This window comes from Lemur catta, chromosome 7 (genome assembly GCF_020740605.2).
Source record: "Lemur catta isolate mLemCat1 chromosome 7, mLemCat1.pri, whole genome shotgun sequence".
NCBI lineage: Eukaryota > Metazoa > Chordata > Mammalia > Primates > Lemuridae > Lemur > Lemur catta.
Genome location: NC_059134.1, coordinates 61,989,706 through 62,016,313, shown reverse-complemented (window position 1 = coordinate 62,016,313; position 26,608 = coordinate 61,989,706). Strand labels below are relative to the sequence as shown.

General features: G+C 39.9%; 2 protein-coding genes and 1 long non-coding RNA gene across 4 annotated transcripts; 1 reads left to right on the top strand and 2 right to left on the bottom strand.

Moving 5' to 3' along the window:
• Positions 1 to 994: 994 nt before the first annotated feature.
• On the bottom strand, positions 995 to 16,918 carry LOC123642341. Of its 2 annotated transcripts, none has more exons than XR_006736440.1 (3): positions 16,572 to 16,918; positions 6,969 to 7,011; positions 995 to 1,386 (listed from the first exon to the last, which is right to left on the bottom strand). It is a non-coding gene; the product is annotated as an uncharacterized LOC123642341 (long non-coding RNA). The 2 variants fall into 2 exon arrangements; XR_006736441.1 differs by lacking the exon at positions 995 to 1,386 and adding an exon at positions 7,166 to 7,234 and having other exon boundaries at positions 6,995 to 7,011.
• Positions 3,893 to 4,834, bottom strand: LOC123642338 (olfactory receptor 52H1-like). Its single transcript, XM_045557337.1, has one exon. The coding sequence runs from the start codon at positions 4,832 to 4,834 to the stop codon at positions 3,893 to 3,895; it is 942 nt and encodes a 313-aa protein (XP_045413293.1).
• On the top strand, positions 10,950 to 26,287 carry TRIM5 (tripartite motif containing 5). The gene is made up of 8 exons (XM_045557336.1): positions 10,950 to 11,143; positions 16,324 to 16,805; positions 17,402 to 17,497; positions 18,124 to 18,354; positions 22,828 to 22,850; positions 24,076 to 24,176; positions 24,468 to 24,494; positions 24,743 to 26,287. The coding sequence occupies exons 2-8, from the start codon at positions 16,383 to 16,385 to the stop codon at positions 25,402 to 25,404; spliced, it is 1,563 nt and encodes a 520-aa protein (XP_045413292.1). The 5' UTR covers positions 10,950 to 11,143; positions 16,324 to 16,382; the 3' UTR covers positions 25,405 to 26,287.
• Positions 26,288 to 26,608: the final 321 nt, after the last annotated feature.

Below are 26,608 nucleotides of genomic sequence, written 5' to 3'. Positions count from 1 at the left end.
CCCAAGTAGCTGGGACTACAGGAATGCACCACCATGCCTGGCTAATTTTTTCTATATATTTTTAGTTGTCTGGCTAATTTCTTTCTATTTTTTTTAGTAGAGACAGGGTCTTGCTCTTGCTCGGGCTGATCTTGAACTCCTGACCTTGAGAGATCCTCCCACCTCAGCTTCCCAGAGTGCTAGGATTACAGGCGTGAGCCACCGCACCTAGCCTGAGCCTATTATTTATAGCACAGACTAACTATCTGTGTAGGGTAAATCTCTAACACACATTACATGCAGGTTTGAAAACCATAGATATCCACCTGGGGTATCAGTTTAATCAGGAAGGCTAGTTTCAAAGTCTGGTGGCCAACAATCTGAAATTTACTTCTTTTCCCCTTCCTTCTGCTGTAACAAAATTTCTCACTTGTTCTGAAAATCAGTTCCCACATCTATGAAAAATAATAATTACTTGGAAATGCTCAAAGACAAGGCCAGAGGAATAAGTTGGGTCACAATTTTTACCTTACTATGGAGAAAATAAGTCTTTCTCTATGATGATTCAGAATTTTCTTTCTGATTAGGCTGAATTACAAATCCAGGCAGATGTGCACCATGCAAAATAGTTATTTCATTTGTTAATTAAAACTAATTTGTTTCAACCCCTTCATTCAGCACATATTTATTGAGTGCCTATTATGTGCTAGAAACTTTGCAGGTGATGAGAATACAATGATAAACCAGGCAGACACTAACCTGGTCCTCAATGACCTAATGGAGGGGTAAACATTAAAAAACTACATATATAACTATCACCTTATTAAAGTTGTAGTACATCCTAAAATAAAAAGTACATTGTGCAGTGAGAATGTACACAAGAAATACTAATCTATTTTAGGGTGGAAGGGTGGCATACACAGGTTTTGAGAAAGAATTCTCCAGACAAAGATTAGGGTATAAAAGTATAAAATTTATTTTATCTTTTAGGAAGAAAGAGATAGGGAGAGTGAGAGAGTAGGAGAGAGAAAAGGGAAATAAATGGAAGAAGAGAGAGGGGAGTTGCATGGCGAGGCACCCAAAAAAGACAAGGGAGATGCCTGCACCGAGGATAAGAGGCTGGTCAGTTTTTACGGGAACCAAGAGGAAGGAAAAAAAAATAGTTATTTTTGTCAGTTGAAGCAGAAACAGCCATGGAGTGGAGTAATTAGCAGGAGGCAGCTGTGGGCCATCAGGTTGTCTTCCCTGTTTTTTCTGCTCCTGGCGACTTGATTATCTCTGAAACATAGTCAGGCTTTTCCCAGGGGATGTGATCTCGCCTCTCAGATACGGTTTGGGGGAGGAAACTGAGACCTGGAGTTTGGCACCCTTGCTGTCCACTCAGGTCTTCTCAGGAACTACTTGAGGCTATAAAACAAAGTTTAAAAGGCAGTGAGCTGGTGAATGTAAAGAGAAGGGTTTACATTTCCTTTCTCTTAGGTTCTTTTCAGATGTGAAAATGGAACCCCCTCAAGGTGCCTGTCAGGGAGAGAAAGAACAGAGAGAGAATAGAGGGCTCATTTTCTCTGTTATTTCACTAGCAAGGCTGACCATCTTTTCAATCGAGTGTGCAGGATTAAAGAAGGAATATATGAGGAAGGAATTTTAATTGAAGCCTAAAAAGGAGTCTCTAGGCGAAGGATAGGAAAGGGAAGAGACAAGGAGAAATTTGGTGTATTTGAGAAGCCAAAACTAGGCAAGTATTGTAGGTGTCCTGTAGTGTCAGTCTGCCCTTCAGTGCTGTGTTTGCCACCTTCTCCAAGATACAGAGCTATATTCATCAGCTTTCCAGCAATATCTTTTCAACTGAGTACATAGAAGAGAAGGGGGGGGCAGTTAAGACATGAACAACACGATGACTGAAATAACATACTATGGAATCTAAGCTGTTAGAGAAGGAAGAAAGGAAAGGTTAAAGATAATGGTTTGGAGGAAAAGATTTCTGATAAATTTTGAATATACAGCAAGCTTTTATTGAGAACACGCAGTTTCACAGGTACGTTCATTAGGTGGAGTATAAGAAGATGCCTAGGACTAAGTTTCTGCCTTCAAGAAGCTCATAAGATAGGTGTGGATGCACAAGCAAATAAATATAACAGTTTTTAATGGAGGCATAGACAAAGCAGCCCCTGCATGTGTCCCTTCTGAACTGCCTAAAGGATATGACAGAGCAATGAAAACGGCAACACGCACAGATGCACATGTGCACACACAGAGGGTCTTATCTCAGAATGCCAGTTTTACTCTTTACTTCTTACTCACAAGTAATTTAATATGTTCATCTTCATTAAATGTATGGCTTCTTTATCAGTGGAGATTTTAGGAAATAATTGGTATTTCCCAACGCAGCTTCCTAACAGGAGCATGGATGCCTCCTGCACCAAGTTTTATCTTATGTCAAAAATAAGACTCTGAGTATGGCAACATAAAAGAAAAATATCACTAATGGAATTACTTGCTTAAGGAGTCAGTGAAGGGCAAATGAAGTGTAAATAAATATTAGGTAACCTGCAAGGCTCTTACTTTTACAAGAGGTTGCTCTTTTTATATGACTTTCCGCTTTGTTGCAATGATCCCAAGGAAAGACAACACTTGTGCATGATCCCGAGGACAATGGAACCATCAAAGAGTTTCGAGGTACAAAGTGACACAATCATATGTGAATTATGAAATGCTCACTCTGGTCTTTATACAGAGAATGGATTGGGTGGAGCAAGGTTAGAACTCCTTCAAAAAGATTTCAAAAAACTCTCAGAGAAACAGGTCATCGGTTAGAGCCCAGTTGACCTCAGTGGCCACAATGAAGGTGAGGATGAGATGGATATACCCCCTGGAATGACTTAAAGCTACCTCATACTTAACGATATTTAACTTAGGTGTTGAGTTAATTTTGTTTGAGGATAATTCAGGTAAAATAAAAGATAAGCCACAGGTTTCTGGCTTTGGAATTCATGGTTTTAGTGCTGCAATTTACCATAAAGGAAGAGAGAAAAGAAAAGCACTTTTTACAGATGAAGGTGGTAGGGATTCAAGGTCAGTTTTGGAGAAATTAAGTTTGAGTGCCTTCTGAGCCATTGAGAAGTAGATGCTTAGATGTAATTAAATAAAGAACTCAGAGCTCGGAAACATACAGACCTGGGTTTTGATCCCAGATATATTAATTATATTTCTATTATAAATTTATGTCTCATCATTTGTAAACCAAATTTACTAATATTTCCCTACCAAAATTATATTCTGAATTAAATATATTAATACTTGTAAAATATAGGCCAAGAGTTGTGAAAAGCAAACCCTTAGACATTTCTTGGAACATACAACTAAAGAAAATATGTACAAAAGATGAGCAACTCTATGTAATCTCAGATAGGCAGGGAAAAAGTAAAGAAATAAAGACAAATGAAGGAGGCATTACTCATATATAAAATATAGACTGAAGAAGTGTGAAGCAGTAAGTTTGCTAATCATAGCAGAGAGAATTAATAACTACTTAAAAGGGGAGACAAGAGGTATTGCCTTCAAGTCATAAGCTGAGAAATACAGGAGTGAATTCCATGTTAGGAAATATCTATCCTTCAAATATTTTAAGATTAGCAATAGGAAAGATGTAACCCTCAGTTTAGTGCCCTTCTGTATCAACCATCAGCTTTTTCACACAAGTGGTGAGAAAACTAAACCAAGAAAGCCCTTGATTTTCTTGAACTTTGTAAGATTTTCTTTCTCCCCTCTCCCTCCTGCCTATATTTTGCACTTGGTTGGAATACTCAATTTTCAAATTAATAGCAGTTGCAGCTTTATTTTTATGTCTTCCTATGTATGTTACATAAGATTTAACCAAATCAATTTTACCTAAATTTTTTCCTTCAATGTCCACTCATTGTAACTTCTTCAAAGAAAAGAGGAGAATAAATTTGTCCTGGATCTGCTTTGTCTTCACTCCATAAACAATAGGATTTAGAGCAGGAGGGATGGCCACATAGAGGTTGGCAAATAGGATGAGCACACTTCTAGGGACACTGTGCCCGAAGCGATGAGCAAGGATGGAGAAGGCGGCAGGTGTGTAAAACATGAGGATGACACAGACGTGGGAGCCGCAGGTACTGAGGGCCTTTTGGCGGGCACTCTGGGATGAGAGTTGAAAGACAGCACGGAGGATGAAGGTATAGGAAACAGCAATAAAGATCACATCCGAGAGGACAGTCATGACAGGTACAGCAAATCCATACCAGATGTTGATGGAGATGTCAGCAGACGAAAGCCGAGCAACACCTATATGCTCACAGTACGTGTGCGGGATGATACGTGCCCTGCAAAAGGGTAGCCGTTTTATAAGAAAAACGTCTGGCAGGATGACAGAGAAGCTCCTCACAGTGATGCTCACCATAAGTTTGATGACCACCTGCGGAGTCAGGATGGTGCTGTATCTCAAAGGAAAGCAGATGGCCACATAGCGATCAAATGCCATGGCCAACAGGATGGCTGAGTCCACTACAAAGCTGAAGTGGAGGAAGAACACCTGAGTGAGACAACCAGAGAAGGTTATTTCTTGGGAGCCAAGCCAGAGGTTACTAAGCAATTTGGGCACTGTGGCAGTGGACAAGATGACGTCCGTGGTGGCCAGCATACAGAGGAAGAAAAACATGGGCTCATGGAGGCTGTGCTCAACTGCAATGAGGTAGAGGAGGATGCCATTGCCCAGAACAGCCACAACATAAATGACACAAAAGGGAATCCCAATCCACATGTGAAACTTCTCCAGGCCGGGTATTCCAACAAGGGTAAAGGAGCTGGGGTTGTAACAGCTTAAGTTATACATGGTCTCTGCAGTCTGGGATTCTCTGGTTCTTGAGCCCTGAGGACAAACCAAGTGTCAGAATGGGCTGAGAAGGCTAACAATTTTACTCTCTGCTGAAAATGAATGGGGAAAGCAACTGTCACATTGAGGGCTCCTATATTAGAAGCTCCTCCTGTCCCCAGGAAGACCTGGCACCTGTATGATTGGCAGCCTATTGCCCCTTCTCTTTGCCCTAGACTCACTTAATTTATTTGTATGTTTACTAGTAAACCATATGAAAGGGTTATATTGGTCATTCGGTAATTTCATATCATTAAACATAATAAATTGTGTTCCTTTCTCAATGCAGAATATTTAGGATAAGCCCAAATTCAAAAGAGGAAAAAAAAATAACAAGCAGGAGAATAAGGAAGGGGCAGGAAGGGAAGGGAAAGAGAATAATAAAAATATTAAAAATACCAAAGTGGATGAAGATGAACTGTGAAGAAAGGGGGGAAATTGACTGTTCTAGAGCAAATACGTTTAAGACAATGGGTCTAATAAAATAACTGAAGAATTTGGATAAAGCAGGAGAAAAAGTAACGAGAGAGGAAGGGCAAAAGGGCAGATTCCAGTGCTATGGATGGTGTGGGATTTTTTGTTCCACAGGGATTGAAACATGGTCAGATTAGAGTGTATGCTCACTCGGATGTGTGTATAAGAGAATCTGTGTACCAGAAAACACAAAGGGACAAGTGAGCAGTGTTATCCTGACTCAAGCAGAGAACAGGACACTCAGAGGATAATTTATGAATGAGGGGCAATGTTTTAAACCTTGGAGGATCTCTATTCCTCCATCTTAGTAGGAGGGACAACTCTATCAGTGAGTCTGACGGTGCCTCCATGGCAGAAAACACCTAGTGCTATAGGCACAGACAAGCAGAGAAGATTCTCACCTCCTGGAGATGAAACAAAGAATAACAAAGAACTGTTTACACCAATATTTTCATTTCTGGCCTATCAATATTTGGACCCCAGCTTTCTACTAAACAGAACCTGCCCTTGAAGTTGGCTTTGGCATTGAAAACACCCTTTGAGTTTTAAGTCTGTTTGTGTGACCTACTTGATAGACTACTTTGAACAGGGAAGGAAAAGGAGTCAGGAACATTGATACTGGGGAGCCCAGCATTGGAGAGGCCCCACAGAACATGCACCATGTTTGGGTCTTACCTTCCACAACAAATTTACAAGGCCCTTCAAAAAGCTTTTAAGGAAAGGAAGTGGATCTTGCAAGCAAGTCACAACAGTCTAGGTTATTGTGTTTGGCAGGGTTCTGTAGCCTTGATCATAAGGAAACAATAGCTCCAGCCATGTAGGATTTGGTGATGTCTCTGCCAAGTCCCTAGTAACAGCTTTACATCGTGAGCTTCCCTCCCTTAGTTCTGCCATTAACAGAGCCCTTACCCAAAGTGGGCATATTACATTTACCTAGGAGAAAGCAACTAGTCCCCGCTGTCCAAAGGCAGTCCCCTGAGTGGAAAGTCTGTTCTAAGATATGTCTCCAGGTCTGATGCAGACCAAACTCCTACAAATACTGTGCTCATTTGGATGACATAGAGCAATAGAGTCTTGTCCTCCCTAAAATGGTGACCTCCTGTGGTCTGAAAAGCAAAAGACTAAGAAAACCCAAAATGTCTCTATAATTTATGTTAAATGGCAGTTCGGCCTCTTGGAACACAGATACACTACTCCCTAACAGGAAACACGTTTCCCCTTGAATTTCAGGGAATATCTTTAAGAGGGGGAAAATAAACCACTAATCGTTAAAACTATAAAGAGTACCTAAAAGAAAACATCCAAACCAAGGTCTATTGGTTCAGTCAAATCCCATTCTGATCTCATTGCGTCTACCCAAAGAGCAATTTCCTCCTGAATTCCCTGCTGTACCACTGGTCACATAAGCTGGTGTGCACATGAAATCAAGTGTCCCACCATTGTCTATCTCCTTACTATAGAATCATTGGTGTCAAAAGGACTCGTTTCTCCCAGGGTCGTGTCCTTCAGGGCACAGCTCTGACCTATACACCGAGCAAACTAGAAGCTCTGTTATTTGATAAAATCACAGAGCCAGGTCAGGGCTTATCTCCTCATTAATTGACTGCAGTTTTCGACTCACCAGACTCTTCTGTCTCTTGATTTGCAGGATTAGTGGGAAGTATCTATTCAGAAGGAAGAAAGTAGAAATTTAGGCTGGGAAAGATTCTAGTGAGAGGCAAAATGAAAATATTTATGCCTTTTCCCATATTCCCAGGAGATAACTCAGGCTATATGGCCCCCTCCATTTTCTATTCCCACACAAGGGATGGAACTCACCATATTAATTCCTTTCCCTTAGGATAGCATATAGCTTGAGGGTTTTAGTGGCCTGTGGGCATCGGATTCCTGGGAGTTTCAGTGTAAGACAAATCAGACACAGTCAGTTGAGTCAGAATTCTCAAAAGACTAAGAATGTTCCTGTACTTTCATTGTTCTTTAATTAGTCTATTTGTATAAACTTGTACCAATACTATACAAACACAATTAAAATTATGTTTTAGTATACTTGATATTGGAGAGTAAGTGCTGCAATTTTTTCTTCAAAATTTTCTTAGCCATTCTAAGCACTTTGCATTGCCATGAAAGTTTTGTAAATAGTTTCTCAACTTGCAAACAGACACACACACACACACACACACACACACACACACACACGCACACTTAGGGTTTTTATCTGACTGATGTATATTTTTAATCTAGGTATCAATGTGGAAATATTGGACATATTTATAATAATGTATATTCTTATTATAAATATTTTAAATATGCCATGTCCCCTCACTAATGTAGCTTCTTAATTTCTTCCCTAATGTATTAAATTATCCATATGTGTTTCATATGTACTTAAAACATACAAATGCCTTTTCTTTGGAAGCAGAATATATTATTATCCTATAGCTACTATAGAAAATTACCACAAACGTCATGGCTTAAAACAACACAGATGTATTATTATATAGTTCTGCAGTTCCGACATCCAGCGTGGGTCCCACTGGGCTAAAAGCAAGGTATTGAGAAGGCTGCATGTCTTTTGGGAAGAAAATTTGTTTCCTTGCTTTTTCTATCCTCTAGAAGGTCCTTTCCTTCATCTTCAAAGCCAGCGATGTTACTTCTGCCCTTCTGCCATGATCATATTTTCCTTTGACTGCCTTATTCTGACTTCTTCTCCCTCTTTTAAGAACTCTGAGTGCATTTGAGCCATCTAGAAAATCAGGATAATCTCCCTACTTTAAGGTCTATTGATTAGTTTCATCTGAATTTCAGATGAAACTAAATTCCATTTTGCCATATAACTCAACATAATCACAGGTTCTGTGATTTAGGATGAGGATAATTTCTGGAGGGGCATTATTCTGCCTACCACACATTTTTATAGTTTGTAAATTATCTTTGTCAAATTTACTACTCTTGATTAATTTTAATTTGCTAGATATATTAGCAATAATACGTGCATTTAAATGTCTCATTTTGTTTTGTTATTTTCCCATTTGCTTCTTAGTGTTTCCATATTGGGGTATATTGCTGTATGGGTACATGTTACCTGGCTTAATATATCCTATTAGGTTTGCAGGATCATTTTGAGTGGGAAACTCCCTCTGACTTTTCTTTCTTCGTTACTTTTTTGCTGTACTCATCCTGCCAGTTACCTCAACCTATTCTCCTAAAAAAGTCTGTCCTAAACCAAAGCTTAATGTATTCGTTTGGAATCTAGTTCCAATAGTGAGTTTATGGATATCAAATATCTAGTTGCTGAGACAAAGGAAGATTGTTTCAGTTCCCAAGGTCAAAATGGATCTATACCTCATGCCTGTAATCCTAGCACTCTGGGAGGCCGAGGCAGGAGGATCACTTGAGCTCAGGAGTTCAAGACCAGCCTGAGCAAGAGCAAGACCCCGTCTATACTTAAAAATAGAAAAATTAGCCCAGCATGGTGGTACATGCCTGTAGTCCCAGCTACTCAGAAGGCTGAGGCAGGAAGATTGCTTGAGCCCAGGAGTTTGAGGTTGCTATGAGCTGTGCTGATGCCACAGCACTCTAGCCTGGGCAACAGAGTGAGATTCTGTCTCAAAAAAAAAAAAAAAAAAGTAGAATGATTTCAAATAAACAACCTAATTATGTTTCTCAAAGGACTCAAAAAGCAAGGAAAAAGCCAAACCCAAAATTAGAAAAAAAGACATAATAAAGATCAGCATAAATCTAAATGAAATATAGACTAAAAATAAAAAATGAAAAGGATCAACAAAACAAAAATTTGTTTTTTTAAAAAGATAAAATTGATAAACTGCTAGCTAGACTAATCAAGAAAAAAGAGAAGATCCCAAAAAATAAAATCGTATCAAAAAAAGGAGACATTATAGGTGATACTACAGAAATACAAAGGAACACTGGAGAATATTATGAACAACTCTAAACCATCAAATTTGATGACACAGTGGAAATAGATAAATTCCAAGATAGATATAACCTAACAAGATTGAACTGGAAAGAAATAAAAAACCTCAATAGACCAATAACAGCAATGAGATAGAATCAGTAATAAAAAGTCTGCCAACAAAGAAAAAACCCCAAAGCTGGATGGCTTTACTGGTAAATACTACCATTTTAATGAACTAATGCCAATTCTTCTTAAACTATTCAAAAAACCTAAACATTTCCTTAGGTCTCTGTATGTCCTCTATAATCCTCATATGTCCTGCTTGAAGAGGAATCTAATGAAATATCTCTAGCTTTGGGTTCATGGATTTCTAACATTTTCCCCTTTGAGAAAAGGGGCGAAGTAAGAGGAAATGTGGTTAGAGTGTGAGGGCAGAAACAGATTAAACGCCAGTCTGAGTAAACTTTAGGAGGAAAATAGAGAAGCTATGAAAAAATATTGGTTAAAATTTGTAAAAGGGGGTTACATAATTATTAGTAATACCAGAAAATATTTGAATTACATTATGTGACACAGAAATTTTGTCCACATTAAGAACAATAGAACAGAAACATGACATCACCAAGATTTTAATTCAATTAAAATTATATTTGTAGCCATCTATCTTGGTATCTATTACTCCTTATATACATCACTACCTAATAGATTTGGGACAATAAGGAATAAAATAGAAAAGTTCTTCACCTGACTTCATGAACCTTAGAGTTGGGGGTGCTTAGGGTGGGGTGGGAAATGGGGTTACTGATGCCAGCATTAAGTGACGACAGGCTGTTCACCATAGTTCTCCCCATCGCCTTCTCCTCGTGCATTTTCATTTTCTCACTGAATCCTCCTCTTTAGCTGTGTTCCTAGTTCCAGTGAGGACTTACTGAGGTGTCCTAATGAGGAAAGACTTAAAAGGGAGGCTGCAGAGTAGTACGTGGACTACAGCCCAGCTTTCTGGACCAGTTCTGCGTAGTGACTAGCAGAGAAACGAGAGTAAGGCCTGGCGCTGCTCAGGGAGGTTATAAACACTTTGGAGAAGACAACACGGGGAAGTTGGGAAGTTCTTTGAAACGTAAGAGTTTAACTGCTGTTGGTGTGATAATGTAGTATTTCTGCATGGCTCTCCAGATAAATTCCCAGCATCCTGTCCTCTCTGGGTCTGGGAGCCTTAATGGTGTGTCAGCTGCCCTGCTCTGCAACTTTTCTGTTCACTTGTCCTGTAACATTTCCAAGTCCAGACCAGGAACCTACTGCAGTTCTCTAAAAATCACTAACATTGCTCATTCTTCTCCTTGGGCCTTATGTCTGCCACCCAGAAGCAGAACCCACCTGTGAGATCAGGAACAAGAGAAGCATTTTGGAAGAATTTCCACAAAAGGCACCTTTCCTAGCTTTTAATAGTTGGTTGGGTTAATATGAAAGTATGTCAGAAGAAGTGGTGTGATGACAAGGTCCTGAGACTCATGAGAAAAAGGAGTTAAAGCAGGGGTGCCCCTTTATTTTACCACCTCTCTTTCAGTGACAGGCACAGCAGCATAGCAGATGGCTCTCTCAGAGGGCGGGACTCGAGGCCCTGCATCTGGTTGGTCCATAGTTTATCTTCCCCTTTCTCACCCTCCGCCCACAAGAATCTAACTTTCATTTCTTGCAGCTTCTCTGGGGCGAACTCCTCTGTGCATAACAGGCTACTGGATTGGTGCCTGAGTCCTGACCACAGCTGCCCTGGCCCACCTTCTCTCTTCCCGGAATCTCTACTTCCTCTTTGGTGTCTGAAGGTGTATTGAGTGATTTCTGGAGGGCAGAAGACTTTGGAACAAAAACCTGAATTTGCTTGGGTGAGTTTAACTGATCATGGGGAAAGCTGTTCCGAAGCAGGAAAAGGCCCAGCTTGCAGACTTCCTGCCCTCAGTGCTGACACGTGGGCAGTCTGGGGAGGTACAGCTTTGAAAAAAGGGAGGTTGAAGAAATGAAAGGGTTTGTTTCCTGGAGGAACAGTTATTTTTCCAGGCTGAGTTTCTCCACAGCCCCTTTCTAGTCTATAAATTTGAACTGCACTTTGCTGAAGAGAGCCAGAAGTCTCTACTCCAAAAGCAGACAGTCCCTTCCCCCAGCAACAGGGGCAAAGCCAGAGAAATCTTGAATCCTAATAGTTTAATGCCTATCAGTGTAATAATTTTGTATTTCTGCATGACTCTTCAGATCAGTTTCCATCAACCTGGCCTGTCTGCATGACATCAGCCTTGATGGCGTGACAGCTGATCAGCTTTTCAGCCTGTCGTCTGGTCACTCCTGTTAGAGCCCCAAGTCCAGACTCCAGGAACTACTGCATTTCCTTAAAATTCACTAACCTTTCTCCTCCCTCTCCCTGGGCCATATCTGCCACCCAAAAGATCAAGAAAAAAAGGAGCACTTGGGAAGAATTTCCAGAAGTGTCACCTTTTCTACCTTTTAATTAAAGAAAGAGTCGCTTGACTGATATTAATGATATGAAAAAATGTCAGAAGAGGTCCATGATAACAAGATCCTGAAGCCCATGAGAGAAGAGAGTTCGACAGGGCCCTCTGTTGAACCTCCATCCCCTTCCCTTGGAAGGGACAGCCTCAGCTTCACTTAGGCTAATTCGGGCATACAGAAGAGTCCAGGCAAAGCTCTTTTCTCTCACCCTTACTTCCCCTCATCTGACTAAATCTTACTGCATGGAGATTGTTTGGGGAGATTTTCACCTCTGCGTCATATTCCTTATCCCCCCTTCTGGTAATAAGTCAGTGTTCGGCACCTGTCTTCTCACTTAGGCAGTATACCTCTGTCATGCCATATGTCACAGAATTTTAAAGTTGATTCATTGATTTTTGCTTCAGTTTTTAATTCTGCTAGTATTACAGGGAATATACATTAAATGGTTATGCCATTGTGAAATATATTTGGTCTCACTTCCTGTTTCCTGGCATACAACTCCTAAAATCCTTGAAATCTTCCAAGAGACAATCTTTCTATATGCTAATGAATCGGCTGATGGCTGGCAGCCCCTAGATAGCTTCAGGATGGGGGCTGGTCTGCAGAAATACTAAGGCAGGATTTGAGGCTTCAGAATTTCACCCCACCCCCCAACCTTCAGGGAGGGGAGATGGGCTGAAGGTTAAATTGCATCATTAGCCAGTGATTTAATCATGGCTATGTAATGAAGCCTCCACACAACCCTGAAAGCACAGGGGTCCGGGAGCTTCCGGATAGTTGAGCATTTGAAGATTTCTTGAGGGTAGTGCACCTGGAGAAGGCATGGTAGCTCTGTGCCCTTCCCTCATGCCTTGCCCTGTGCATCACTTCATTTGTATTCTTTGTAATCTATCAGTAAATGTAAGGAGGAGAACCCTGATTTATTTATTTTTTTAAGACAGAATCTCACTCTGTTGCCCTGGCTAGAGTGCCTTGGCATCAGCCTAGCTCACAGCAACCTCAAACTCCTGGGCTCAAGCAAACCTACTGCCCCAGCCTCCCTAGTAGCTGGGACTACAGGCATGCACCATCATGCCCGGCTAATTTTTTCTATATATTTTTAGTTGTCCAGTTAATTTCTTTCTATTTTTTTAGTAGAGACTGGGTCTCACTCTTGCTCAGGCTGGTCTTGAACTCCTCAGCTCAAAGGATCCCCCCGCCTCGGCCTCCCAGAGTGCTAGGGTTACAGGCGTGAGCCACCATGCCAGGCCCAAGAACCCCGATTTATAACCTGTAGGTCAGAAGCACAGGTAAAACATCACAGCAAAAATTGGGGGCAGTCTGTGGGACTGAGGTCTTAAGTATGGGGTACACACTATCTCCAGATATATAGTATCAGAATTGAATTAGAAGACTCCCGGCTGGTGTCGGCTGCTGAACTTGTTTGGTGTGCAGAAGTCTTCTGTGTTAATTGGTTACAGAGAGTATAGGCAATATTGAGTTTGTTTGTTTCCTGCATAATGGTATTAGATGATATTATAATACTTAGCAAATGAAACAGTACAATTTTATTTTCCCAGCCTATTTAGGAAAAGTGATCCTTTCCATATAACATCAGTAATTTGCAGCTTCATCATGCTCAGAGAAACAGTATTACCCCAATCACAGACGAAAACAATTCTGTCTATATCCTTATTGCTTGGAGTTTTACAATACCTACTTATTGTCTTTTAATATCTTTGTTGCATGTCTTTAGCTTTGGGACACGTTGAGTTTGCATTCTCATGATCACAGATGTCAGAAGTCCCATGTGTAGGGTGCAATCACCTGACACCTATGGCAGCCAGCTGACTGGCGGGATACCAGGGAGGTAACAGTCATGTTCCCGTCTCTACCACCCTGACTTTTCTGGGGCCTTTGGGTCACACGTGGTGGTGGGATTACCCCCTTGTGTGGGGACTCTGGCTCCTCTGCATGGTCCTCTTTCGGTGTCTGTTATGGCAACAGCTGCTTTGACATCAGCCCCTTTGTAGCCCCACTATGAACGTAAATTTCACAGTCTCATGGCAGAATTCAGTGTCTGCTCCTCCCTCCCATATAGGCCCTTGATGCTTCTTAGAACTGGTTGGATTTTTAATGGAATAAGAGATAACTGAAGTCCCTACCCCTATGTTTGGCTCACAGCTTGAGTCATAAGCAGTAGTAGACATCATCACATGATGTAGGTCCCTGATCTTGCCATTCCTCAGAGCCTGAGTGCCAGGTCACCGTCCCTGCAACCAAACCCAATATGGCCTTGGCCAATTTTCAGTATCTGTACCCTTGGCTGAATTACTCCTTGTTCTTTATCTAATTCCTTTCATAGATGATGGGAGGAGTGGACAGTTTTTGTAGGTCTGAATTTATATCCTTATAGCCTTCATAACTGTTTCTTTCCTTTCTCAGAGCAAGGGAAAGTCTTATCAGTTGTCTCATAGAGGAGATTTTTTTTTTTTTTTTGCCATCAAACCTTGGCAACCATCTGTACATCAGTATCTATTAGGGTCTTCTCTTTTTTTGTTTTTTGCCTCATAGCCCCATTTGCCCGAAGCTTCTGACAGAGCCCCTGAGCCTAGATTGAGGCCATGGGGCCATTAATGAACCCAGGGCTGAGAGTCAGTGTCACTGTAAGACCCTCTCTGACTGAACACAAGAAGTAGTTTACAGTCTGGTTTGCCATTCCACTCTTGGGAGTTAACAGGACATAAACCATCCAGGTTCGTGTAGTTTAGCCAGGAGATGCAGGACAGGAGACATAGCTGGCATAGCTACCTCAGATGAGCTTTCAGTGAGAGTTTTACAGTGGTACAAAAGGTGCTTTATCCCCATAATCTCAGCTTTTTAAGAAATCAGACTAGCTGGATGTGTGTGAGACTACCATAGGTTGGGTAAGCCTAGTGCTCCGAAGGACTAATTATCTTGTGAAAGCTCATGAACATAGCTTCCAGGGACCTAAAAGAGACATATTTAGTTACGTCATGGAAAATCAGGTCTGTTTTTACCACCTGGAATTTAAAGTCTGCATATAATCTTCCCAGTTTTAATCTGCTTTACATATCAAGCTATTTTTACTCCCAATAATGTGGACTAGCAAGACAGCTAACATTCCGCTTCATTGTAACCCAGTAAGTTTCCCAAGGGAAAATAACACCAGGAGAAGGTAAGCCAATATTATCTTTTTAGGAAGAAAGACCCCAAACCTGATGTTAACCATTTGTTCCTGCCTATCCAGTCTAATTCCCGACCCTGTCCCTTCTACTTCTCTTTCATCTGCTCTCTGTTTTCTCCATTGCCTTGTCCTGCAAGCTGTCATCATCTTTCCCCTGAGCAACTGTGCCTGCGTCCTAACTGATCTTCCCTTTCTCACAGTGAATCCATCTCACCTTTCACAACTCCAGTGCAAAGCTAATGGTATTCTCACTTCCCTCTGCTAATTGATGTTGATAACTGACATTGATAATTTCTCCTTGCTCTTAGGAAAGAGTCCCTAAATTTATGTCTTTTGGGAAGTGTCAAATTTTCTGATCCCTGCAGGCCTAGCAGCTCTGTACACACCAGCCAAACCGGCGATTTAAAACTCACAGAAGATGCTGCATATCCCATGAACAGGTTATTCATATGTGGAATATCTGCTACCTAATATATTTGTCCTCTTTCTCATCCCATATATTCTTCATATTCTTCAGGCTTCAGTTAGAACCTTGTGTTTTCAAGATGTAATTCTTGGATAACCCTCTGTTTTCTTCATTATTTGATTCCCAACAATGTGTACATGTCTCTAGTCATGTTCATCACATTTGGTCTTTTGTGTATATATATATATATATATATATATATATGTATATGTATATGGCTGATTATTTAATTTACTATGACTGTTCAGAAGAATGTCAAGTTCACAGTGGTTGAAACCATCTGCTGATATTTGTGTTTTAGATTTTGGTTCAATTGCTAGCATCCATCATCAATGATAATTTGTCAAATGATCTCATCTAATATTTTGAGACTTCTCTCCCAAGACTGGCATCCATTTCATGTATGTTTCTATTTTTTTGGTCTCTGACATGTGTGTAGTATGAGTATATCTTTATCATCTCCCTCCCCATCATCCATCCATATGCATATACACTATACACCTATAGGCTCCTATCAAAGTCCTTGGCAAATTTCCAGGACAAGACTCCTCAGAAGCTCCCAGCTGGTCTAGATTTCTCTAGCTCCACACCACCATTGCTCTGGGGATGCATTTGGTCTATGCAGTTACCTCTGATTGTCTTTGATTGACTTTGTGGGGTAGGAAAAAGACCTCACAGATAAGGATGAAATTTGTCACGTGACATGAACTGGGAGTAAAGTGTTTGAAAGTATTATTAAAAAAGCCCTTTTTACCAGGTCACCAAATTCCTTCCCTTGCTTCTCTCCTACATTTTTTTTAATCGTTCAATATTTTGGTCTTGGCCTATTTTTCATTTATCCACAATCAGTAACCTTTCTATTCCCACCTTTCTTACTCTGCCCCCTTTTAACTTTCCCAATTATGCAGGCATCTGTGAGCTTAGGAACCTCAGCAGTGAGGACAGGAAGGATCAGGGAACGGCTGCTATGGCTTCAGAACTCCTGGTGAATTTAAAGGAGGAGGTGACCTGCCCCATCTGCCTGGACCTCCTGATAGAACCCCTGAGCCTAGACTGTGGCCACAGCTTCTGCCAAGCCTGCATCACTGGAAACCATAAGAAGTCCATAATAGACCAAGAAGTGGAGAGCAGCTGCCCTGTGTGCCGAATCACTTACCAGCCTGGGAACCTGCGGCCCAATCGGCATGTGTCCAACATAGTGGAGAGGCTCAGGGAGGTCAGGTCGAACCCAGAGGAGAGGCAGAAGATAGATCACTGTGCACACCATGGAGAGAAACTCCTACTCTTCTGTGAGGAAGATGGGAAGGTCATTTGCTGGCTTTGTGAGCGGTCTCAGGAGCACCGTGGTCATCACACGTTACTCATGGAGGAGGTTGCCCAGAAGTACCAGGTAAGGGACCAGAATGGTTGGAAGACAGGGCAGAAAATGGTACCTGATGGGAAATATCCACTTTGCATTTTATTTTAATAACCTTGTCATCATAGACCTGAGGCCTGTAATATTTTTTCCATCCTGTGCTTATCATCTAAGCCCTGAAGGACATTTTTATGCACTCCATGTAATTGTAAGAGAATAAACCTAAAGTACATACTCTTGGACAGAAGTAAATATTTTTGTACCTTAAGCTAGGTGGGTAGAGATTTGCTGCCCAAGGAAAGCTCTGTTTACTCCTTTCAGCAGGAGAGTAACTGGGGTGGATTGAGATACAAGTTCTTTCCTTGATATAGGATCAGATTTTTCTTCCAGGACAAAAAGAATCAGTCTACTCTTGGTGAGGGGATGGTGACTTAAATTACCTAAGACTTAAAGAACACATTCACCACCTTGGGTTTTCTTTCAAGTCATGGGATTCTAACTGTGGGGTTCTCAGAGCTTCTGCAAACTCTAGTCTCTTTTGAGATCAATCTGATTTCTTCCTTGTTCATCTTCTATCCAAGTGCTGAAAAAGCTCATAGCTTGACTCTGGTGTAATTCCTTTCTCACAGGAGATGCTCCAGGCAGTTCTGGAGAAGCATATGAAGGAGCAACAGGAAGCTGAGAAGTTGAAAGCTAACATCAGAGAAGAGAGGACTTCCTGGAAGGCAGGAGGAGACAATTCCTGAGGGAGTTAGCCAGAAACCTGGGCAGAACCTTGGGGAGAAACTCCCTCCCTCTTTGTTCCCTGACAGTTGATAACTCCAGAAGTCATTTGATTAGTCCTCTTCTTCATCCTTTCCCACATTGGGGTTCAGGGGTAGAGAGTATGGCACAAATGAACATAGCTATTTGGAGGGAGCTACTTACATGGAGGGACTGTCTGGTGAGGATGGCTGGTGAATTCTGAGTACCATTCTTGTGATGCTTTTTGAGTCTGTGTCTCTACTGGGGGAAGACTTTTGGCAATGGCTCATGGTTTTGCCCTCATTGTTCAAGGGTGGGGTGAGAAGTAATGCAGGCAGGTATGAGTGTCTTGGATAACTGTGTGAAAGCTAAGCCACACCCAGGGGTCCCATTTTGGCTCAGGGTGGGCCTCAGCATTCCAATTTAAGGTCATTGTTTTAGAATGTATGAAGGGATAATAACAGGACAAGTCAACTTCCCTAAGAATTTCTTCCCTGCTTCTATTTCCCTTCCCTGTGAGAACTTCCCAGAGGAAACCATTTTATTTCTGGCTTACAGCCTCTTCTTGATAGACTGAATGCCTCTCTTTTCTTTCTCATCCCTAAAGAATCAAATACAGTGTGACAGAGAAAATATCCAGGCACAGTTTGACAAACTGAGAGACATCCTACACTCTGAGGAGAACGAAGAACTGCAAAAGCTGGAGAAAGAGAAGGAAGATATTCTGGATAGCCTGGCAGAGTCTGAAAATGAGCTGGTCCAGCACAGCCTATCGGTGGGAGAGCTCGTCTCAGACCTGGAGGATCGGTTGCAGGGGCCAGCAATAAGGATGTTGCAGGTAAGACTTGAAGAGAAGCTTCAGTATCTGAGATTCAGGAAAAATGAAGACTGTTTTCCTTCTCTACGTTGCTGGGCTGTCTCTTGTGCCGACGCTAAAGTTCTCTGGGCACTGCAGTACCCTTTTCCTAATTCAATTTCAGAGGTTATAGGAATAATTGAATGTATACGTATCAAGGCAAAATCCTATTTTTATTAACCTATCAACAGCAGTACAAAAATTTGACCTTGGAGAGAAAATCAGTTGTATTGAGTGCTATTTTCTAGGCCCCTGTTCTCTGCAATCTAATGCTGAGCCTTTCTCAGACAGCTTTTCATTGCTCATCTTGGTCAAATACAAGCACTTCAGAATACGAGATGTTTTTGTTTTCCCTCTTCATAGAATATGTTGAAACATTACTTCTCTTTCTTTATGTCTTGAAAAATATTTGTAAAGTACTGGTATTATTTCTTCTTTAAATATTGAATAGAATTGACCAGTAAAGCCATCTCATACTGTTTCTTACTTTTGGGAAAGGTATGAAATTTTTAATTATTTACATGCATTGAGTTTATTTAGATTTTGTAACACTTCTTGAGTCTCTTCTTGGTAATGGATGTCTCCATAGGAATTTGTTCATTTCATCTAAGCTGTCAAATTTGTAGGCCTAAAGTTAATCACAAGAGTTCTTTATAGTCCTTTAAATTTTTATTTTTAATTTTAACTTCATTTATTTATTAAAATTGACAAATAAAAATTGTATGTATTTATTGTTTACAACATGTGGTTTTGAAATATGTATACATTGTGGAAGGCTAAATCAAGCTAATTAATATATTCATTACCTCACATATTTTTTGTAGTGAGAACATTTAAAATCTACTCTCTTTGCCATTTCAAGAATACAGTACATTGTTAAGTATAATTGCCAGGTTGTCATAGATATTACATGCATATATGTTATAACCTGTCAATATAGTATTTAATTATTATGTTAATAAATTTAAGTCTTTTAAAGTTATTAAAAATAAATTAGAAAATAAACTATAGCATATTTTATATTAACTCACATTTTATAGCATTTCCTTGTTTTAGCGTCTTTATGAATTTGAGTCAATCTTTGGAGCAATTTTATTTTTTCAACTAAAAATCTTTTTAAGAATATTTCTCACAAGATATATTTCTGCCATCTTCCAGCAACAAACTCTCTTAATCTTTATTTGGGAATATATTTTATTCTTCATTTTTGAATAATATTTTTGCTTTATATGGAATTCTGGGTTTGCAATTTTTTTTTTCTTTTGGAGCTTTCAACATGTCAATCTAGTCCTTTTTGGCCTCTACTATTTCAGATGAGGAGTCAGCTATTAATCACTTTCAAAGCATTCCTTATCTGATGACTGGTTTCTTGCTTGCTGCTTTGAAAATGCTTTCCTATGCTTGTAGCCTTCAGAAGTTTGTCTATGAAGTGTTTATGTGTGGATCTCATTTTATTTATTTAACTTGGGGTTCATTGGGCAAAGCTGAGTACATTAATGTTTTTTATAGAATTGTAAAAGTTTTTCCCAAATTATTTTTTCATTTTTTTCTATCTTCTTTCCTTCTGGAAGACCTATTACATACATATATTTTGGTACATTTCATGTCATCCCACATGTCACTGAGATTGTTCTTATTTTTTCAATCATTTTCCCTCTATGGTTTACATTAGAAACTTTCTATAGAGGCAACTTCAGGTACAATGATCCTTTTGTCTGCCATCTTAAGCTCATCTTTACCAGAAGAGCTCTTCTGGTAAATATTTCATTTTTGTTATTTTACTCTAAATTTTCAGAATTTTTATTTCTTAATCATTTCTATCTCCTTCTTGAGACTACCTGTTTTAGGAGTTATTGTTTTTATACTTTAATTCCTCAAGCATAGTTCTCCTTAGATTTTTAACTTATTTACAATAGTTGCTTTGATGTCTTTGCCTCCTAACTCCAACATCTGGGGTCACTTGGAGGTATTTTCTATTAATTGTTTTGGTATTTTTTCCCAAGCATGGGTTCTACTTTGTTGGTTCTTGGTAAATTTTATATATTTCAGTTGTAAAATAGACATTTTTGATATTTCATTGTTTCTCTGGATTCTCATCCTAGACCTTCCCAAGAAGTTAGTTTAAATTTTTTCATTTAGTTACTTCCCTACAGCTCCTGATGTATCTGCTGAGTTTAATTTTTAAGTGTGGCATCTTAGTTTTCTTTGTGTGTACACATATGTTTGATTGACCTCTAAACTCAAATAGAAGTTATGTTTAATCCCCACAAGGCAGTAAGGCGTGTGTTCTGTCTTGATGGATTTATTTTTGGATAGGTGGGTGTATTTAAAGTTCAGGCCATTTAAAAATCTGCCATAGGCTAGGCGCAGTGGCTCACACTTGTAATCCTAGCACTCTGGGAGGCAGAGGTGGGTGGATTGTTTGAGCTGGGAGTTTGAGACCAGCCTGAGCAAGAGCGAGACCCCCTCTCTACTAAAAATAGAAAGAAATTATACGGACAGCTAAAAATATATATAGAAAAAATTATCCGGGCATGGTGGCGCATGCCTGTAGTCCCAGCTACTCAGGAGGCTGAAGCAGAAGGATTGCTTGAGCCCAGGAGTTTGAGGTTGCTGTGAGCTAGGCTGATGCCGCAGCATTCTAGCCTGGGCAGCAGAGCGAGACTCTGTCTCAGAAAAAAAAAAAAAAAAAAAAACTGCCATAATTTATTCACTGATAGGTTGTTTCACTTCTCCTTTCCACATGTGTGTATCTTTACCATGGCCAGATTGTGTGTCATTTTGTCACTTTTTTTTTTTTTTTGAGACAGGGTGCTGTGTTGCCCAGGCTAGAATGCAGTGGCATCATCTTAGCTCACCGTAACCTCAAACTCCTGGGCTCTAATGATCCTCCTGCCTCAGTCTCCTGAGTAGCGGGAACTAAAGGGATGCATTGCCATATCCGGCTAATTTTTGTATTTTTTGTAGAGATGGGTGTCTCACTATGTTGCTCATATTGTTCCCAAACTCCTGGCCTCAACTGATCCTCCCATCTCAGCCTCCCAAAGTGCTAGCATGAAAGGTGTGAGCCACAGCATCTGGCCAGTTGTGTCACTTAATCCTAGTTAAATTAGTATCTGCAATTCCTGTTTCCAGCAACAATGCTGTGGTGCTTTTAAGATGGGCATCTGATCCAATGCTAGTAAATGCCATGCAATTCTAAACATTTTTGGTTAAAATTTAAGAGAAGTTCTCCTTTCCTCCTGGGTTTTTATCAGGAGATTCACATTTCCTTCATGTACTGAGAATAAAGTCAATGTAGAGAAATAAGTAGCATTTGGAGAATAGACCAGACCTTGATGACAAGGTTTGAGCTTCAAAATTCAGCTATGATTGAAGTTGTAATTGCCCTTTCCAAAATCCTTGTTACTACTTAATCTAGTTTCATTTGGTTTATGTCATACACAACATAAAATTTCTGATATTAATGAAAAAAGCAAAGGGGGTGTCTGTGTGTGTGTGTGCCCAGCAATTGGCCTAGTTCTCGGAGAAAACTTACCTGAAGGACGTAAATCTAGGGCAAATGACACCAAATACATTGGTACCAAACAAAACAGTATCTGTGATGATAAAGACGACTAGATGACCTAAAGTCATTAAGGATGTAGATTAAACTGGTAGGGACTGGAGTTCAGGGTAAACATTGTAGTTTTTAGGACAATGACTGAGTAGATATCAGTAATATTATAGACAACATCGTTAAGATAGAAAAAAGTGTGGTTGGTGCTACATATTCGACATCCTGAGACACTGGTCCTTGTGGCTTCTTCATTATTGAATATATTAAACTTCATTTAAGTGACAAATCTGAGTAAAAATTGAGAGCTGGAAATCAACTGCGCATATGTGTGTGTGAAATTTGAGGGAGTGGATGAGGTCAGTTATAGGTAATGTATAGAAGAAAAAAAGAGCGGCTGGAGAAACATCTGTACTTGTTTAGTACACTTGTTTGCTTGTACCCTCGAGAAAAAACATGTAAACTTCCTGAGGACTATTTATTCATCTTTAAGTCTCCAAAACCTCTCATAATGCCTGGCAAGTGATAGTGAATCAGTTTACACAACAGTTGAATGAATCAAAGAGCCATGCATTATTTAAATCATCTCATGGGGAACCATATACATTTGGATAAAAAAAAAATTGGGGGCCTCTTCTTTTTGCTTGTAAACATGACCCATCTGCAGATATCAGAAACTCCTTCCTCAAGGATGAAAGCCATTTCTACCTTTTAGTTAACTTGGTAACTTCACATGAGTCTTCTGGGTGATTGCCCTGAGTTTTATCTTTACTTTTTTGTCTTTCACACTGGAACCATCTGCATTCTCAGCCTACCAGGGGCTGGTGGAAATGTGATGAAGCTTGGTGAGGGAAGAGAGGCTACTATTTCTTAACTTATGTTTTCTCTCTTCTTCCTAGGATGTGAATGACGTCATAAAAAGGTATGTGTGGGAGGCCAGACATGGCCCTTTTGTGCTGCAAGAAGAAATTTGTAGGTGTTAGAACCGTCTCATGTTCAATTACAATAAAACATGTCCCTGGGAGGAAAATTTAGATATAGTGTTATCTTAAATTTCTGGTCACAAGTCAGGGTTTGAGTGTTTTATAACTATTGAGAATAGACCAAATTCTACGGTGGGATATTTGGGTGGTGGGGAGTCACAGAGTTTGCATCAGTAGGGGTATTGGGGATAAAGTGTTGCAGTATTAGATCCCTGTTACATCACCATTCTATTACCTACCTCTCACTCTGGTTCTGTATTCAATAGGTGCTTGACTTATTGTGGGAGAGATATATCTTCTTTTACTACCAAGTACCCAGATATGTCCATTGGGATAATTTCTATATATTTATATTTTTCTCCTGGGAATAGAAGAGACCGGGTCCTTCTTTATTTCCAAAAACAGACTTAAATTTCTGTGAGAAATATTTTGGTTTTGGTGTAAATAATTGATCCATTTTGTTGACATACTTCAGAAGATTTTGGAAAGGTGGTATCCTTGTGTTTAAAATTGCACATACACCTGGCAGTAACAATCTCTTCCAAACACATAAAATTCAGACGAGTATTAGTTTGGTGCTCATAATATCTCCTTTGCTGAGTGTTTATAATTTTTCCCCGAGACCCTGAAACCTCAGATGTTATCTGAGGACCTCCCGACTAGGCTTTGAAGATCTTGGGCTTTTCCAGATAGGGTTTCCACACTTAGTATGTCTCAAACACCCAGAGGCCAGGTTCTGCAAACTCACTTTCTGACCATCTCTCTGGGAACTCACATCCATAGCAATGATGTTTCCACACATTACATATTCTTATTTTTAGGCACTAAAATTTTGTTTTGTTTTGTTTTGTTTTAAAATCTATTATTTTATGATTTCTTATGAGTTCAAGGAGGTATAGAGGGAGAGGTTAATCATTTCATTTTAGAAGGAAAAACTGTGCTTCTGAAGAGGTTAAGACATTTCCATGGTCACACAGAGGGTAAGTGGAAAGGTGGACATGAGCACATTTCATCTGGTTCCAGGGTTAGGAGTCTGTTCTCTCCCTTCTCAGGATCTCCAGGGTAGAGAGTTCAAGTTCATTAATGGGGTGAAACGATAGAAAGTCCGTGGTGTTCAGAGGACACAAGGTCAGAGGTATGGGGGTCAATGTTTTTCATTCCTAGAAGTGAGACCTTGACCTTGAAGACACCAAAAACTTTTCCCAAGGAGCAAAGGAGAGTGTTTCAAGCTCCTGATCTGAGAGGAATGCTGCAAGTGTTTAAAGGTGAGTAGAGCTAGATCAAGTGTGTGGCTGTGGGATTCTAGTGGTGGCATGGGCTAAGCGGGGGAGAGGGCACAGTTTCTAGGTGTGGATAGAAGAGATAAGGGAGAACTGATACTGTGTGCTGATAATGTGGTCATATTTAATGGGCAATGGCCAGGTGCCTGGTTCGTCCTCTCATTCACAAGTTTGCTCTCCTATCATAGTCCCCTATTCTTCCCCTAGTCTATAGGAGAGGTGGATTTCTGTGCTGACTTTGCTTGTATTCAATATTATATTGTTTTATCATTTCAGAGCTGAAAGATGTCCAACGCTACTGGGGTAAGGAGAAATCACAGTATCACAAGCTACCCTACTGTCTTTACCTTTCAGAATTTTTTGTTCTCTAGTAGGTCTCATGTTTTAAGATCCATGTTTCTCCTTGCCACTCACACATACCTACCCCTCCCTATAACCTGTGAACAAGGTTTCTCTTGGGTTACTCTCAAGTTCTTCTCAAGATTCCTCTCATAATATCACCAGTAAGCCAATATCATATCCCTCATCTGACCCTTTTATTTTTTCCACAGTTTATGTGACACTGGCTCCAAGCAACAATCCAAATGTTGCCATTTCTTCAGATAACAGACAAGTGGTATCTAAGCGCATTTCAAGAGCTTTTGATAGCTTTATGATTGACAATCCTTATTATGACATCATGGGCTCCCCAGTTATCACATCAGGGAAACATTACTGGGAGGTAGATGTGACCCAAAAACGTGCTTGGATCATGGGCGTATGTGTTGAACAAGCCCTCCCACAAAATACTGTGTATGATCAGGGCATATATGTTGAACAAGACCACCCACAAAATATTTTGTTTGGTCAGGGCAAACGTGTTGGACGAGCCCGCCCACAAAATATTGTGTATGGTCATAACTTAAGAGGAAATTATCAACCACAAAATGGCTACTGGGTTATAGGATTGAAGAATACATTTGAATATAATGCTTTTCAGGATTCGGTCCCTTCTGGTTCTGTTCAGTCTTCTCAGCCTTTGATAGTGACCCTCTCCCTGACTGTCCCACCTAAGCGTGTTGGCATTTTCGTAGACTATGAGGCCGGCACTGTCTCATTTTTCAATGTCACAAACCATGGGTTTCTCATCTATAAATTCTCTACAGGTTTTTCTCGTCCTGTTCGTCCATATCTCAATTCTATGGAATGTCAATTCCCCGTGACTCTGTGCTGACCAACCCCTTAGCCTTCTTACACATTCGGCCACTTCTGTGCAGCACCTCTTACCCTGGGTGCCTCTCATACACCTGAACTCATCTGTGCCATTTTGACCATCTTTTCCTTGCTGTCTCCCTTCTTTCTATTTGAACTTCCTTTACTTAACAATAAGATGTACAGACTGCTTTGTGCCATGTCTTTCCCGGTATTTTATTCACATATCATAGCAAATTTGACTCAACATTTTCCATACTCCCAAGAAAAAATGACTGAGCCTTCATAAAGTAAGATCAGTATTGAGGTAACACTTTGCCAAATCTTTATAACCCAATTTCCTCTGATACTGACTAAGAAGATAAAGGAAAACTTTTCAACAAGCTTTCTATATCATTGTGTAGGAGTCACTGACTAAAGAATGAGCTTTAGCAGTGTGTCAGTTTCCTCATGATGCCCCTTATTCATCAAAAAGTTAAGGAGAAAATATCATAAATAGTATACATTAAGAGTAGAGGTTTTGTATCCAGAGTATCTGAGTTCAAATCCTGTCTCTCCATATACTAGCAGTGTAGGAATGAATAGCATACTCAAATGGCTGTGCTTATTGTCTTAAAATAATTTTGTCAGTGAAAACTTCACCCAAAAATGAGATCTGGTATTCTACTGCATAGAAGGTTGACTAGAGTTAACAATAACATATTGCATATTTCAAAATAGCTAGAAGAGAGAATTTTGAATGTTCTAATCACAAAGAAACGACAAGTGTTTAAAATGATATATATGATAATTACCCTGATTTGATAATTACACAGTGCATACCTGTATGGAAACATCACTCTGTACCCCCTAAATATGTAGAATTGTTGTGTGTCAATTAAAAAAAATAAACCTTAAAAACAAAACTTCACCTAATACTTTGAATCATTATGCAAAAATGAATTCATGAAGTATAAAGCATGTATCTAAGTGTCTCAATAATAAGTATTTGCTCTACTAATTAATAAAAAATACAAGCTGTGTTAGTGTATCATGGAATAGGTTGTGCTTTCAGGGCAACTAGGGTTGGATTTACTAAAGTCTCATTTTTTGGGTCTCAGATACCACTGTTAAGACTACTCCAGTTCTGCCTTTGATACACACACACACACACACACACACACACACACACATTTAGAGTTTTATTATAATTCTGGTGTTGCTATATATTAGCCATTATCAAGTAA